We start from the raw sequence: 17,907 nt of genomic DNA, 5'->3' as shown, positions 1-17,907 counted from the left end.
TTTGCGGGTTTTTAATTTGATAACATGAACATAATATACAGCTTATTTCACTCTGCAATAATGCTCCTTTTATACAGTGAAATAATTTCTGAAACAAATAAAATCGCAGCAGTTTTCGTAGTTTGCTTTCTCCATAGAATATTTTATACTAATATTATATAGAGAGTAAGAAAGAACTCTCTGTATAATATATAATATTAGTATAAATTGTCGGTGGTTCACATTCCAGTGAATGTGGATTCCATTTTCTATTGCACGAAAATGGAATCCACAATCACTGGAAATATTAAATATTAAAATAAAATTTCAAATATTAAATTTGTATTTCTGATTGTGTCTCTTTGTATTTGTCAGTTTTAAATAATCTAAATCATACAAGTATATAAAAATGTCTGACATTATTTAGTACTACATAATATAAGGTCACCATAGTTTAGGGCGTCGTGAATTATTTAGAATAAATAAACTTTCGCTTTAGATTAAGTATAATTATTATCCTCTGAACAAAATAAATTATTATATTGGCGTGTATCCAAATACGAAGAAATTTGATAAGATAGGATGGAGTAGATATTCACCTAATCTAGGAATCAGGGCCATTCGGATATGCATATCTGAGAGTCATTACACAAAAATAAATGGAAAAAAATAAAATAAAAAAGTATCCTGGCGCCGAATGCGATGATAAGATTAGATAGAGTAAGTAAATATGACTACGAGTATGAGCTATTGAATTGTGACTTCACCCCAAAATTTTCCGTGTTGGTAAAGGGAGAGGTCATTGCTATTAGCTATTATCGATTATGAATAATATAGACCTCAAATTTAAAAACATTTATGCATATAGAACCTTTAGGAGTCTCGTGCACGTCATATTTTTTATCTATCCCTACCGTTCAATTCCGATAACTACTTCAGTTGAGAAGAACTGACAAGATACTCAACTGCAACATTTATGTTATGTTATGAGTAGGTACTATTTTTTTAGTCGGTTTATATATTATTATTATTCTATCCTTCAGTTTACTACTAATATATAAACGGACTAGAAAACAAGTTTCCAGTAACCTGGCTTCGCACAAATCTTTAAATTTCTCAACTAGTTATATACTATAATACACATTTATTATATATATAAACCTTCATCTTGAATCACTCTATCTATTGCTGAAAAATGCAATTACAAACCCGTTGCGTAATTAAAAAAATACAAGTGAACAAGCAGAGGCGGCGACTTTGTTTTATATTATGTAAAGGAGTACCTTTCAAAGTAAAATGTGCCGTAGGGTTAAGATCATCCTACGCTACAAAAATATTTGTAAGTTAGAAATTTTCGTGAATAATATTAAGTTTGTTTAGTTGATTAATATATTTTGTACTGGTAGGTATTTTTGGATCACTTACCAAGGTAGATTTATACAAAATACTCTGCGTGGGTAAGTCTCACCTATTACAACCAACAAAAAGCGAATTTCTGAAGAATAAAATTACATTAGTTCTCATTAATAGTAACGCATGAGGTGTCTATAAGCATATTTGGTGGGCCGTCAGCTTGCCAATAGAGTAACCTAAAAAAAAACCGAACTGAAGAATAAAATTACATTAAAGCAAGAAGTTTCTTATACTTTTGTGTTTTTTAATCATAGTTATCCTTCTTTTAATCTACTTCTCACTGGGAAAGGTTGTAACTTTACATTTTTAAGTTGAAACGTGTAAATACAAACTACCAAATAGCACTAATTTATTAGGTTCCAATATTGAATACACAATAAGATTAGAGAGTAGCTTGCAGGGCTATATTGCTATTATAAAATGTTCTATGCGTGTATTTATTTATGCATTTGTAGCACGGAAGAGGGGGTCACAGCTGAGAGGTGCCCAGTGATCGGAAACAGTCTCTCAGTTAAGCAACTATGTAGTTGTAATCGTTGGAGTTATAACATCCACACCACACCACTATCGAGACGAGTTTCTACCGTTCTGTTAATTACGTTATTTGTTATAGAGAGTACGCTGCCTTATATGACATCACACAATATCTCCTTCTTAATCCATTCGTGAAGGCTGAGGTCGTGACCACCAGGAATAATAAATAAAATCTACTTTTCAAATTCAAAATATCTTTATTCATGTAGGTCTATTACAGACACTTATGATATGTCAAATCTACTTTCTTTCGACTAAAACTCTCCAGCATCTCTATCTTGTGTTGAGTACATAGCTGACGACTATACATTTGCCTTAAGGTGCCCCATTTCTGTCCCTTCTTCCGTCCACGTATCCTACCAAAATTTCTAATTCCAGACGGGCCACATGATCGAATGCAGCAGTCGCTGGAAGCACACAGTAACAGTAATATTGGGCAAAATTTTTATCATCGGATAAAAATTTAGCCCAATATTATCACGCTGGCCAGAGGTACCTATGCGCCGCTGTTTTTATTTTCGCGTGCAGTTAAATAAACGAGTTTATAATCCTTATTTCTCGAACATTCACTTATTTTGATTTGCGTCAAGTAAGGTCATAGAGTCACTAGTACACAAAAGACAATTGACTTTATACATAAATGTATGTAGGTAATATTAAACGTTATTGTGGATTCAATGCAAATTGTATTGAAATCAGAATCTTGTAGGCTGTATTGTTGCAGTCGCTGTCTATTACTATGTGTAGAGGTAGGTAGGTATACTTTCTTTTAACCGACTTCAAAGAATAGGTTTTCAATTCAATTCTACTGCATGTTTACGTGATAATGTGTTCGTTGTATATTTTTTTAAACGAAATGGTTCAATTCCATTTTGATCCTACATTAAAATCATCACGTCTGAAGTTTTCTTTCGTTAAATATCATAGTTATTTTCGTATTATGATCTTATAGTGTACCACTGTCATATTATTGGTAAAAGACAAGAATAACTTGGTAAATTCATTTCACTTTATATTTACGATCACTTTATTTTGAGATCGAACTGAGCCCAATATTAAAACTGATTCTGCAACTAATAACATTTAATCATTAAACAAGACTCATAAAACATATATATTAATCTAATTTAGTGCAACATAAAACTAGATTGTGTAGGATTGAACCTGCGACCCCACTTTCCATTACACGATTCAATTGAGCTGTGACTCACGGCACAGCAGTCGATGTGACGCAACCAATCTTACAGCATAATGTATAACATCAAGTTACAACACCGGTACAGAACTTTCAAAAAGTTTTGTTTTAGTGACTTAATAATTAAAAGATAAAATATAATGCGAAACACATTTTAAGCATGTCCATATTTTATATAATTCATCAACGTTTGAAGAGTTCGCAGGTAACGAAATCTTGTAGCGCAGACCTTACAAACTATGTCTATTAATTTTCATATAGGTACAATAAAAGAAATAAGATTAGTACATATATCCAAATTATTTTAAATGCCCTCGTAGGAAATTGAATGTTGAATCATAGAATAATCTACTTGTAAATGTAGTACCTACTGAAAATTTGATAACCAAGTATATGTTATTGTATAATTAACGTTTTATCTAGTGTATACTTTTTGTACATACTAGCCATAAAAAAATTAACAGGGTTCGATCCTCAGCTCAAGCCGTCGTATTTTAGATCCCCGTTTGAATTGGACAGAGGATCAATCGGAGGGCAGTAATAAATTGTGACTATTGTCCGATTTCCTACCTCTCCAATGATAAATCATAATAATATATGTAATCCAATACACTTAGTATCAATACAAATATTTTTATTTGCAATTCTGTACATATAGAATAATAAATGGTACGTCGTCAAAGGTCCTTTGTAATCATTGTCGTGCGATCCATATAACGTGGGAACTTTATACGGATTCTAATAGCATACTGGTTAGCTTCAAGTAGGAAGTAGTAATAAAAAAACAGTATCTAGTGATCACGCATGCGCAGTTCCCGTGTTGTTGCACGGGTGCCATGCGCCACCTGTCGAACGTTAACCTCTCAAGCCGGCTGTGTCATGAGAAATTAACTTGAAGTATGGTATTCTAATTGTAAATTAATTCTAAAGCCTAAATATAAACTGGTCATACACGCTACGGTATAACATAGATTAGGCGGATTGACGAAATCTGACAAAAACTCTAAAAATCAAGAAATCCAGAGGTGAAGAATAAAATTCACAAAATCAAGCTCTTTAACCATACTTGTTTTCATATTTGTAAATAATAGGACATTTAAATAGTTAACACAGTTTATTTATTGGAGTTGTCTTTGTAGATATCTTAATCTCAAATTTTTAAATACCAAAATAATTTTGGAAAATTGTTTTAGAGAAATAAAAAGTATTGGATTAAATACGTAGTGATAGCAATCAAGTCTTGCTAGAACAAAAATCATTGTCACTTCCTATAGCAGCGAACAGGCTTTGATTAATGACCTGACGTCTCGAGGTCGACAAAAAAACGTCTGGACGCAAATATACGGATGCAACACGATTTGTTTTGCGGAACTATTTGATAATAATGAGAACCGGTACATAGAATGGCCCAATTTTATTTAATTATCGCTAGCAATTGGTCACGATTTTGTATACATGGATATTATGGTAATAATTGTATGCGAAAGTAGCGTATTTATAACTTTGTTACTGTCTTCCACATATAAACAAACCGATATTTTTTGAAATGTAACTAAATACCTTCCACTTACTATTATTATATTTAAGTACAAAATATAATGAAAAAGTTTTTGTGGGTAGGTTATTTATTGTTTATGCCATATTCAAAAATAAATTACTATTTATTATTAAATAGAAATTCAAATAAATATTAAAGTCACGGTGTAGTGTACATATATTTTAATGATAGACATATTTGATATCATAATTTGTCAATTTATAAAATAAATATACTTACCTAAATGTTTGATAAAAAAATGTTTATTTGTCTACAGGTGACAATGGCAGCACACACGCTTTGTACCTCGAAACGATAGTGGAAGAAACCAGCGATGATTTGCGCTCGGAACGTTCATCAGCCGCTACTTGGCTATCTGATTCAGATGCAGACTCTGTCATACATGTACGAGGACCTGGAGGTATTTAGCTAGTTATAATAGATTTCTATCTAATCTTTTAATAACAATCATCCTTAGTATTTTTTTGTGATACTGCCATCTATTATTATACAGCTAAACTACATCCATAGTCTGCTTTCACCATGAATGTAAAGTCTGCTAGAAACGTGTTTGCTAGTAAACTAAATATTTGATAGATGGCGCTGTTCGTATTAAAGGTATTTGTAATAAAAAACTTGAATAAAACGAAAATATACATGTCAATATTATTAATTTTATTATATTTACGATTTTATTACAAAATACAACAAAATTTTTTTTTGGCTTAATTTCTATAATGATAATTTTGATACAATAGAATTTATGTAGACTGATGTTATGGACGTCGTGCTAGTATACAATATGTAATACAATGTGTATTTCACAGATGGCGCTGTACTAATAAATATGTGGAAAACCAAAAATAATTTATTTTACACATAAATTACTTTTCTTATTATTATTACCTAATTAGAAAAAAATCGATAGATAGTAATTATTGTAATAGTTATGTAAAATTTTTATAGTACTGTCGAATTTTTATTCCATATCACAGTTATTGATTTTATCTCGAAGTCTGGCATTCGGGTTTCATTATAATTTATGTAGGTGCTAGGCTAGACATAAATCTCTTGGCCGTCTTCCAAGTGATCATAGCCCGTACCAAACAATTCTGTGTCACTGTCATTACCAGTCTCATACTAAGGCGACACAACGTATCTTTTGATTCTGTAGAACATTGCAGTACAGTTTTGATATTGAAATACGCTTTTGTTTATTTAATAGGTTCGGAAGATAGTGAGTCGGAGCGGGAGTGGGCTTGTCCGGCTAAGCGAAGACGACGGGAGCGCGCATCTTCACCGGCTAGCTCAGGATCACTCTCACGCTCATCCAGCCTCGCGCAGTTCGAGTCACTCGAACGGTCCTGTGCAGCGCCCGTCTCGCCCAGCCTCTCGCCGGACTCGCTGGAGTCACCCCCCGCCTCCCCGCCGCCCGCACGTGCACCAGCGCAGCGAACCCACCTCTCAGCAGAAAATTTAAGCGAAGACAGCGGGTATAGCGAGCGATCGCGGCGACCACCACCGCCCGCGCAGCGCCGTCCGCCCGAAATAGCGCATCGACCGCCCGCGGCCGGCAGCGCGCCGTGCCTAACAGCATCACCCAGTGCTGAACGCCGCCCGCCTCGTGCCGCGCGCGCTCTATCGTTACCTGCCGAGCTCGACGTATGTGCGGAATCGCGACGACATATTGTGCATCGGGCGCATTTTCGACAGACCTTCGAAGTTACCGATAACCTTACAGTCAGCGTGGCCGACCTGACCGCTTTAGACTACCGCGGCGGCCCGCGCCGCCCGCGACTTCCGCCGCCACCACCGCCACCGCGTACGCCGCGCTTGCCACCACCGCCGCCACCCTCCGTCGATGTGGTTACACGGCGATGTGCTGCCTCACCGGTCCGCGAACCGAGCGCCGGCAGCGACTCAACGACGGAGTCGGAACGTGCCTTCGCGCGTGAGATGGAAACAACAGCTAGACAGCTAGACGAGACTGCGCGGCGAGCTCTCGCGGAAAGTGGTGATTTCGAACGTGGTTTATCTGTTCTTACAACTACGCGACTGCAAGACTCTTGGGGTGCGTGGGATGACGTACTCGATGAGTTACGACGTCGCCTGGAGCCCCAGTCTGCAACACCTTCACCACCTCGAACGCCGTCGCCGGACCCGATTCGAGAACCTGTTTTCAGTTCGACGCCTTTAAGATCCGGGGATGCTCGAGTTAGATCTACTCCAGAACTCCGTGCGCGTGCTACCCCACATCGTGAAACTCCAGATGAACTCAGGGCTTCATTACAATTAGTAGCTGCCGCGCCGCCCGGCTTAATACCACCAGGTCGGTCGATATCTACAGGCTCAAAGGGTGTAACGTTCTCTCCTGTGGTCGCCGAAGTGAGTTGGCGAGATACAAGCACGAGTACTACAGAGAGCGAGACAACCACGAGCGACGATGCAAATGACGCAGAGGTGGTGTTTGTGGAGGGGGGAGGCGAGGAGTCGCGCGCGCCGGCCGCAGAACGTGCCGCCGACATGACGGATGCGGGCGCGCGCGCGCCGCGCAGCCGCATCGCCGGTTTCCTATCGCGGTTCGCGAACTTCCGATTTTCGGGACGCAAGGAGAAAAAAACACGGAGCGCAGGCGCGAACTCTCGACCGGTTCCCAGCGCGTTACCGGCGTCAGATGCGGGGCAGGGACCGCGCGGGGCGGCCGCCGGGCCGCAGTATGTGCGTATCCCGCTGAAAGAGGAGGGTGTGTCGCGGGCGGCGGCACCCCCCGTGGCGGGCGGTGTGGCGCACAAGCCTCCGCGGCCGCGCCCGCCGCCCGCTCCGGCGCCCGGCGTGCTGGAGACCGACGTGGACACGCAGCGCACCGTGCTGCACGCGCGCTCTCTGCTCGCGCTCGCGCCACCGGAGCAGCGCGCACCTCGCCCTCACAAGTCCATGGAGTTCCTGCTGGACAAGGAGAGTGCGCAGACCGTACAGGTGAGTTACAAATTCATGTTTCTATTGAGTCGCGACGGATGCAATGTTTACAAACAGCGCGATCGATGCCGGCCGTCGACCCCACACACCGCGCGACCCTATCTCTAAGGAACGTACGACACCTTATATACTCTTATCTTGCTTTACGCTTAAAATTCACACGGGTTTCTACTTAGAGGGCCCGCCGGCGGCGAAAGCGCGGATAGCATCACGTACTGCAGCGCTACGTGCCACTGTAGTCAAGTCATGGTAGTCAAACAACCGGAATAGAATAGTAACTAGACAAACACATCTTAAACTATAAAAAGCACGTCAAAGTCGACGGCGAACTGCATAAACATAATAAATAGGCCCCGTTAACTAGATACGTAATAAATTAAAGGGGGCCCGGCCCCGCACTGTCCCCCGAGGGCCGTTACAACACGCGGCCGTGTTCACACGCAATCTATTCGCAAAGGACGGAGGTGAAAGTGCGTACATCTGCACAATGTCGCTATGCATTATGTTAGCGCACCATATCCATAACAAGAGTGGGCGTAACTGTAATTCAATCGGAGCCTGTGCTGTAATAATCGACTACATTCCAACTATTGATTTCCAGATGAGTTACCTGCATCTACCCTACTTAATGGGAATAAGTATCTAGTGGAAAAGTAATGCTTTTAAAAGGGCCCCAGAGCTAATAACTCTTAGATAAGACAACAAAAGGCACCCTTAACAATAATAAATTACGAACAAATAAGGAATGAACGAGGCAATTATAGCAAAAACTTCGAAACTACACATTCCCACGTGTTTGGAATTAGATGTAAGCATGACTACAAATGCATTAGAGATAAGATACACCTACCTACTAAATCTGATAGTATAATTTTGCAATAATCGACATTTAAACATGTCTGAAATATTTAGAACTGGGAAACAATCATTTACGTAACTAAAGGCACAGGCCAAGTAACTGTTCAGTTGACTAATGGTTAAAAGACCTTTGAAAAATTCACAGTACCTACCGACAGCAAAACCACTTGAGACGTAAAACATTGTATTATGCATAACATTAAATTGATACCCATGACATATTAATCATGACCATAGCCGAGTACACTGGTGACCACATCATGTGTGAAGTCACCTTACGGGCATCAACGTGAATAAATTGTAATACACGTTGACAAAGTAATTTTCCTTGAACATAATGCAAATAATTATAGTTATTGTTACACGCAAATGAGTTTATAAGTAATATTGTTGTTAGATATTCGTATATAACGCAGGTAGTGTGTTGTATGTTGGCTGTTTTGGAACATATATATAAAAAAAGAAAACTTTGGAAAAAACATAAAACTGGAAGTTGAAGAAGGAAAGAAGAAAAATTTTACTAAAACAACTATAAGAAACTTATATAACTTCTTATAGTTCTTTTAGTAAAATTTTTCTTCTTTCCTTATTTTTCTTCTTAACTTATTAAGATAATTCTAGAATATTTTTATTATGCACTTACAACATAGTGCATTAAGTTAAATCAATTTATGATATGTTTTCATGGGAACACATTACTGTACTAAAACGTCGCTGTGCCCATTCATACAGTTGACGGGTGATAACAATATAAAAAGCTGACGTGCCGAAGTCGCTAATAAGTTTATTGTATATAAGAACTGTTACAAAATTGACTTAACTAAGTTTTTCTATGCAGTAGGTATCTACATATATAATACAATTAGTTCTTAAAAATTATTTATCATCAAGTCCAGTGCAAAACAGTTTCATATAATAATATGAATACAGTTTTTACTTTTAATTTTGGGCTTGAGCTTATTTATCAGGATAATGTAAACATTTAAACGTCTTTAGAAATTCAAATTATATTACTATTAAAGGATTAGAAGTAGAATTATATATCTGTATTTAGCGATACCTTATGACCCAGTAGACGTCGCCCAGCGCGAAAAAACAGCGCCACCTACCGTGTTGTTTTATATACGTATCAATGGTATTTTCAAACCACCAAGAAACCCATTTGAATATACAAATTTTAATCACAATTAGTCCAGCAGTTTATGAGTAGGTAGGTGACAAACATACTTACAAGAAAATTACATATACCTAAAAATGTAAATATTAAAGTTATATTTAAAAACTATATGTGTATAGTGGAAGATGTAGGAAGTTTTGTAATTTCACTTTTCTAGATTAATAGATATTCTACAATAGTATATAACCAAGTTAATTTCAAAGGTATTTCGTTTTTATGAGTACTAGAATATCGACAGTAATAAAAATCGAAGTGCTCTATTTCAGCAAACACTTGAAATTCCGACCTTTCATTCGCATAATATATAGTCTATAAAATCACTAATACCAATAAATTTATTATTTGTATTTAAGTTTTTTTCTGAAGCATAATAGCAAATAGAAAATAAAACTACGGCTTCGTAGTATTTCTAAAAACCATAGAGTATTAATATAATTTATTATTTTGCTATTAAGTCACGATGACTGTACAAATGTCATGAAATTGGAAGCTTCAGTGAATTTTAGGAATACTAGTATCTATAAGAGTCAATACTACTACAAAGTTGTTGTAAAGTACTAAGTATTAGGACCTATGTTATAAGAAAGAGATGAGATTTCGTCTTGTGGAACCTATACTTCTCAGGAGTATATTTTAAAACTCTTTCTTTTGATATCTACTTTTTAATACTTTTTTACGGCCATTACTCCTCATTGTGATACAAAACCTACTTACAGTTAACTTTTAGTACCTTACCTACTACCCATAATAAAATGTTCAATAATGATATCTTCGAAGTATAAATAGCTTCGAGGATGATTGATGATCAATGATTAATTAACTTACTTGACTCTATACTTTGAGTAGTTTCATAAATATAGGAATTATTTATTATCCTTAAATGCGAACAAATTTCCTTTAAAGCCAAACATATATTTAACTACTTATATAAACAATAAATTACGCAATTTAACATTTATTTCATAGGTCAAGAATGCTAAATACTAATGTGATTGTGGGTTTTCATTGAACCTTTTTTGCTCGCCAATCCAAACAAAACTGAGTGCCGGCCATGACCAATTTGGTCAACTTTAGCCTCGACCAGTCGACGCGTGTGAAGCCACTTTCAGAATCGATACTGGACTAGACAACTAAGTAATCACAGAAGGCAATAAATCAAGCCTTACAATTAATACGCTGTTATTTTAGAGGCTTTCGCTACGAATTTTCCCTGCGCAGATTTATGCGCAAAGATTTTTCGCACTCCTACTTACACAAACTGCAGAGACAAGTATCGATCATTTCTGTGGGTGTGTTTTTCTAGAATTGTGCGGGAAAACCACCTCAGCGAGTTGCACGGAAATCTCTTAAAATATTAAAACCTTGAGCTACCACCAATATACTCTCTATATTAGAAACTACCATAGAAACTAACATAATTTGGCTATAAAATATAAAATTATGGCCTCAGATTCGAAAAACATAATTATTTAGTGCATCTGAAAATATAACAATCATTTTCTGAAAATATTCTCCGTTTAATCGATAATTCTGGACCAATCTTGTTGCTTTTTATTTATTCAATAGGACCGAGAGGGTCAAATATATCCTAAATATCTACTGTTCTGAGTATTCCATATCTCATACTGAAATGAGAAAGTGTATAGAAAGAATCTCTGACATTATGTATATGTATCTACTCAGTACTCACTAACTGCTGCACTTTCAATTATCACATATTCGTTAAAGGAAATAACAATGAAACCGAAACGGTACAAGATTCCTAGTTATTTTATCAATTTACAATGGGATTTTAATTTCTACGTCACGTTTAAATCGTTTAAACTTAAATTTCTTCACGTATTATTTACTTCACGTTTAACTTTAAATTTTCTACGAACGATTCATAGACTCTGTAATCGTCCTTTGGTCAATTCGACTATAAAAAAATCTAAAACATATCTTAACCAACATTAATAATTAAATAAGTAGTGTGTGTAATGTTTTTTTATGGATAATTAAAAAAATATTAACATTCTGCACTCCATCTCTATCTGAACTATAAGTTTGCGAAAATTTATAGTCCTCAATCCGAGCAAGTTTTTGCTTAATATTTATATAATGATTATGTGTGAGGATCAGCTTAAATAGATTACATAGGCGAAATTTATTTTTTAATTTTTTATGCAATTAAAATGGCAAATAAGATGTAGGCCTTAATGGTAACCGTATGCTATAACATGAACAGCAGCACGGACGTTGCGTATTCATGTGACCCATATGTTGTCATTACGGAGGACTATCATGCCTGTAGCTTATATTTTCACTGCTTTAACTAACCTTTCAATCGAAACACACCTTGCAAAGCACCCTGCTCGCTGGTTAAAATAGATGAGACACAGGCAACCACGCAGATAACTTCGTACATAGACTACTTTGATAAAATATTATACATAAATAAATAAGAATGTAATTTGTCATTTTATTTAATAATTTAAATAAGTAAATAAGTCAACAGCAGTGCTATATTTGAGTACATGATCATCAAACACAAATACTAGTGAGGTATTAAATAAATTCATTCAATAGTATGTGTAGTTATTTAGTTTTTTTTTTTAATTTACGGCTTCCTGTAAAGTCTAAGGAAACTAGTTGTAAAGCTTAGATTGTTTACATTTTTTTATCTGTGGCTCCTTACGACGGCATAGTAAATATAGGTGCGTCAACATAGTACCCACCTCGCGTATTCAAGACGTTAGTCATTCACTACAACCGGTTGGGTCACACCACATCTCCATTTTGCGACCTTGCCGCCTGCATTTGTTATGATAATAAACGAACGCTTTACAGTTAGTCAATGGACAGAATCTATTTTTAAATTGAATCCCAATGAAATGCTACTGGCAAAGTTTTGAAAACAATGAGAATGTTGGTTCATAACTCGTAACCTAATTGTCACTGAAAAAAAAGACAAATGAATAAATAAACATATGTACTGCACGACTAATGGTATCGTAATCTATAAATAGTAAAAGTGAAGTAACTGTTTGCGTGTATTTTGATACGGTTTTCAATATCATTTCGAGAATTTCTTCCGGAAAGTTTTATGGTATATCAATATACCTATATATACGACATTTCTCATATACAGTATACCTGCGCGGAACCGATGCAGAACGCTAGTAAATTTATAAATGAGTTCTAACAGGTTAAATGTAATTCGGTTTATGTAATAATCAAAATAGAAAATCTTTTTCTTTGTAATGTATAAATTCAAACAATACCTATATGCCTTCAAAAATTCTTCCTCGCATAGAAAAATACATTTATCAGCAATTAAAATGCATGATGCTGTACCCGAGTAAAATCAGGGCGGGTTACTGGTTATTAACTTATGAATAAGCTTTCCAATATAATAATGATGTAATAAAAAAATTGATTGTTATTCTCAGTCTACGATATCACAGGGTTTATAGATATATTATTACTACCATAGACAAGTACGTTCTCATTTAATAAGCAACCGAGCTCGCCTGTTTAATATTCAAGAACATAAAGGTGTCTATGCGCATATAAATCAAATATTAATAAATTAACATCACTCTCTCGGTTCTGTGGCATCTCTATTTACTTTAGATGGTAAATATACCTACAATAAATAATAAGTTTGTTTTCCTTATCCCTATATTTCCATAGTGTGTAATTTAACTAGGTTCTTTTTTGTTCGTATGGTTTTTAAAAATGAAAACGTTATAAAAATTATAATTTCATGTTTTATTTCTTTTATTTTGCATTCGCTATATTTCAGTCTAGGCACGACTTTGTATAAAGTCGTCTGCGTATCTGTCCCATATAAAATTATCCAGCAAGCAGCTTATTTTGTGTTTCTGTTAAAGAGTCGAATATGGCATAAACTATACTGAACCAAAATATGAAAACTTTTTGATTGATAATAATGTAGTGGTGTACCCGCCTGCAGTAAACGCGGAGCACCAGGGAAGGATGATGAAATGAACTCTAGGTCACTATCAGTTAATTGATGGCCCAGCCTGACAAATTCAGCAGGAATTAACCACGACGCTTTCCAGGGAGACCACGTGGTGATTACCCTGACTTGATTTATTGCTGCAATCTCCTTCCCCATGTATGACGGTTACCACATAGATCCAAATAGCGATGACCAGTCAAATCGGCGACAGTTACAACTTGTCAATAAATGGAACGTCAGCTAGTTTGCCATTTCAATTATATAAAACGAAATCTACCCGATTAAATAACGTTGTTTACAATTATGCAACTTAGTTAATAACACCCTGTACTCACGTCCAGTTTATTTCCAGTTTAATAACACCCTCTACACACATCCAGTTTATTTTCAATTGAGCTTGCTACATTTACATGTTTAACGTGTTAATAGGTAATATTATTCAATTATTCATTACTAATCTTGTTTTACCTTATTAAGTAGGGTCGCCTACGCTAACATGAAAAGTTTTGTACCTTGTCACAATAACACTCTATTAGGATAAATATTAGAAATGTTTGATACTATTATTACGAGTGAATATGATAAAGTACTATAGTGTTTGCACATCTGTCGACTTGTAGCTTAGCTTTCACGTCTAGAATTGATATCGTTTAATCATTTCTGAAATAAAAAATACTTTTGTAATTGATATAATAGATTACATATATATAAGGTATAATAGACATGTAGGTACGTATATTTTTTCAGTATTTTATTGTAATAGATTTACAAACTATATTTACAATTAGACTTTGATTATTTTTTTAACTTAATACAATCTTAAACTTATAATACAGTTACTAAATAGACATAATTTGGTCTAACAAAATTTATTTCACTATTTCATTACACTTTCTACTCTAGAATCTCATTCCAAATTACGTGTCCACATACGGATATCTGGGTAGGTATTACCGGATGGACCCGGTTAGATTTAATTACCGCTATTTCCCGTTCATAAATTAATGTCTTCACACTGCTGACAAATAAGCAATGCAAATGCTTTTTGCTATATATGTTACTTCAGTATAGATATCAAATATAGTAGTGTTTTTGATCACTTTAAATATACTACCCCTAGACTAAAACTGCATATGCCAGTAATCTTAAAGACGTAGAGTTTATATTGTAGTACAAAAGCAACAAAAAAAATTATATTTCATGTACTCGCCGGTATGATGATGATTGATGATGGACTGGGTGTTATCTTATGAATGATAATGTAATGATGCACCCACCTGCGTTAACGGTTTGCTGCGTTAAAGAGTCGAATATGGCATAAACTATACTGAACCAAAATATGAAAACTTTTTGATGGATAATAATGTAGTGGTGTACCCGCCTGCAGTAAACGCGGGGCACCAGTGGAGGATGATAAGATGAGGATGAGGTCAGGTCAGTTTGTCCATCATGATTAAATACCCATGGAGTAAACACGATGGTTTCCAGGGATGACTGCGTGGAGGTCGACGTAACATAGTACATTGCTAGCAATAGGCAAACGAGACCTCATTACTAATAAACCCTTCCTCCCAATGTATGTATTTATAAAAAAAATGGATCTAAGTATTTCTACTACGTACATGTTTAGTACCCATAACACCTGGTTTGCTTAACTTAAAACTAAATAATCCTGTCAATTGTCCAGGGTTATTATTACTTTGATCATTTACTGTATAGACTATTTAACAAATTAATTTGAGTGAGATAATTTAGTTTCGTGAGCCATTTGTCGATATGACGTCAGATTCTGCGCGAATAACTTCTACAGATGGCACGAGATGGCATACTTATGAATTGACTTGCCATTTTAGACAACATTAATAGAGACATTACATAGCTTTTATATTATGAAATAAAAAATAAAGTAGACATCTACCTGAAACAAAGAAAAGATAAAGAGGCGGATGCAGTATTCCCATCTTTTATGCAAGTGTTATTGTAACTAATTTATATAATATAATACCAACCATCCATAATAAATGGAAACTGTGTCTGTCTGTTTGTTACTTTTCACGACGAAATGGCTAAGCGGGTGTTAATAAAATTTGATGTCAAAGTAGATTGTATCACGAGGATGGACATAGACTAGAAATGTTTCCTTTGCCAAAAAAAAGCAGATTCTACATTATACGTAATTCTTAATTACTTTGATTTAAATTACTAAATATATACCTACATATATATAAAGTTTTTCAGCTATCTTTATAAATACGCTTGAACTAGATTTTCTCGATATCTGTACACGTATAACTAAAACAAAATGTATATATATATACTATAAAATTTTTTAAATATTATGTCCGTTTTTGAGAGGTAACTAATATTACAAAGATAAACTCTCGGTGCCAGCTGTTAATGATGAATTTAAAAAAAGGTGGCTTTTTGTTGACGTATACCACGGCGACAGGAAATGGGGTCTACCAACAAAATAATGCTAAATCTGATTTTGACTGCCCATTGTGCATTGTTATTGGATTTGCTAAAATTATTACAAAAAATCGTGGACTTGTACATGCTTTAAATAGATTTTAAAGGAATACTGTTGACTGTATACCCAATTTACTTGTAACCTAGTATGTAGACGATTTATATAACACCTTTTTGCTTCCCGTAGTCCGGTAATAAAACCGGCTTCCTTCATGCCAATCTGTTATATCTTCCTCCAGTAATAATTCGGGATTTCCTTCCTTTTCTTTTGTAGGTTCCCACGTTGAAACGTATATACAAAATCGAGTTTCTAGTGCCAGTACTTAAGCTGATGCGTTAATAAATCACTTAGTGAATATACAAGAACTACTGTTAGCATTGTTAGTGGCCAATAATAAAAAAATATCGCAACTGCACTTTTTGTATTAGGTAGAGGTATTTATTAATAATAATAATAAGTTTATTGCGCAAAAAATTGTTACAAAATGAACTTAACTAAGTTTAATTACAATAATTACAGAGAAGAAAAAAACACAGATCATCAAGAACGCTTGGATGATAGGTAATGACATGTAACTGACAGAATGACCTTACTAGAGATTGTTCGTGTTAACATATTAGCCTTAGACGGCTGTATGGGCCTAGACTCTTTGCCTTTCCTATAAGGATAAATAAAACAAAAAAAAAATGCCTTAGACTATCCAAGACAATGGCTGTATGGGCTGAGCTTTTGTCTTTTCCTGAGTTGGAAAAACTGAACTAAAAAGTTCTTTAGTACTCATTCTAATAATAATTAATTACTCATAATTTTACATGTATAAATTACTTATATACTTCTTACAATTAGGTATCTATCAACGTACTGATGTTTTCAAGTAAATTCAACAGCAAATGTTTCTAATGATATTACGACAGTTCTAAGGAATATTTCTTATTGTTTATTTTTTCTGATTAATATTTATAATATAATTTTAACTAATCGTTACTACAATGAAAATCCCGAATAAAGCGGAAAAACATAGTAATGAATGTTCCATTTTTTGCTACGTTGTTTTACTTCCATGTAGGTACCTACAGGGCGTATTGAAAATTTTTCCTCAGCATCACAACAGGCGGTGTCGTCGTTATCCGTCTGTCCTACTTCCCGATATAGCGCAGTTATCCGGCCGCTCCATTCAACCGGTCATCCGTGATAATATACTCGTAGCTACCATCACCTTCATTTTATCTACCGGTGACTTTAAATCACTTTGTAGTCGATGTCGCATGAGAGCATCCTGGCCTAGTGGTTTAGACTTCAAAAGGTCATTAGTTTGAACTGCAACTGAAATAGGCCTGTAGAAATTTGAAAACAAACTCATTTTCGATCCATTTCCGCTATGCTCGTTTCGAAAAGTGATCATCAACATTTGCTGTAATTTAATTATTTTTAACCAATATTGCAAGAAAAAGTACCGATATTATCTTTAATTACAAAGAAAAATAATAATTTAATTGAAATAATTCAAAATATTATATATTTTTTTAATTCATCATCCCATTAATAACTCTTCTTCCTTTATAAATATTAACTTCCTTGATATAATACAATTAAAGATTCTGTCGTGTCTCTGTCGCCGTTTCTTTACTCAAATTAACTGATTATACAATAATACGGCAATAGTTTTATAACTCACGCATTTCTAGAACAATGGTTCTACTTGTTATAGTGTTCTGTTTAGATTTTTTTATTTCTCTGGGATTCATACTAAACAATCTACTCTGTCAGACTAGCATTATACAATCTGTGCTTTTTAAAAGAA

At 35.3% G+C, this 17,907-nt stretch overlaps 1 protein-coding gene across 1 annotated transcript in view; it reads left to right on the top strand.

The window, feature by feature from the left end:
* Positions 1-17,907, top strand: part of LOC131853430 (uncharacterized) — a 106,065-nt gene that overhangs the window by 35,786 nt on the left and 52,372 nt on the right. The window contains exons 2-3 of the mRNA XM_059204314.1: positions 4,936-5,079; positions 5,884-7,634. Of these exons, the coding sequence (XP_059060297.1) occupies positions 4,936-5,079; positions 5,884-7,634 (1,895 nt within the window). The remainder of the gene's footprint in view (positions 1-4,935; positions 5,080-5,883; positions 7,635-17,907) is intronic.

The sequence above is a fragment of the Achroia grisella genome, unplaced genomic scaffold, assembly GCF_030625045.1.
Source record: "Achroia grisella isolate CSIRO2021 unplaced genomic scaffold, CSIRO_AGI_Agris_v1 utg902, whole genome shotgun sequence".
Classification (NCBI taxonomy): domain Eukaryota; kingdom Metazoa; phylum Arthropoda; class Insecta; order Lepidoptera; family Pyralidae; genus Achroia; species Achroia grisella.
This window is presented reverse-complemented; position numbering and strand designations above follow the sequence as displayed.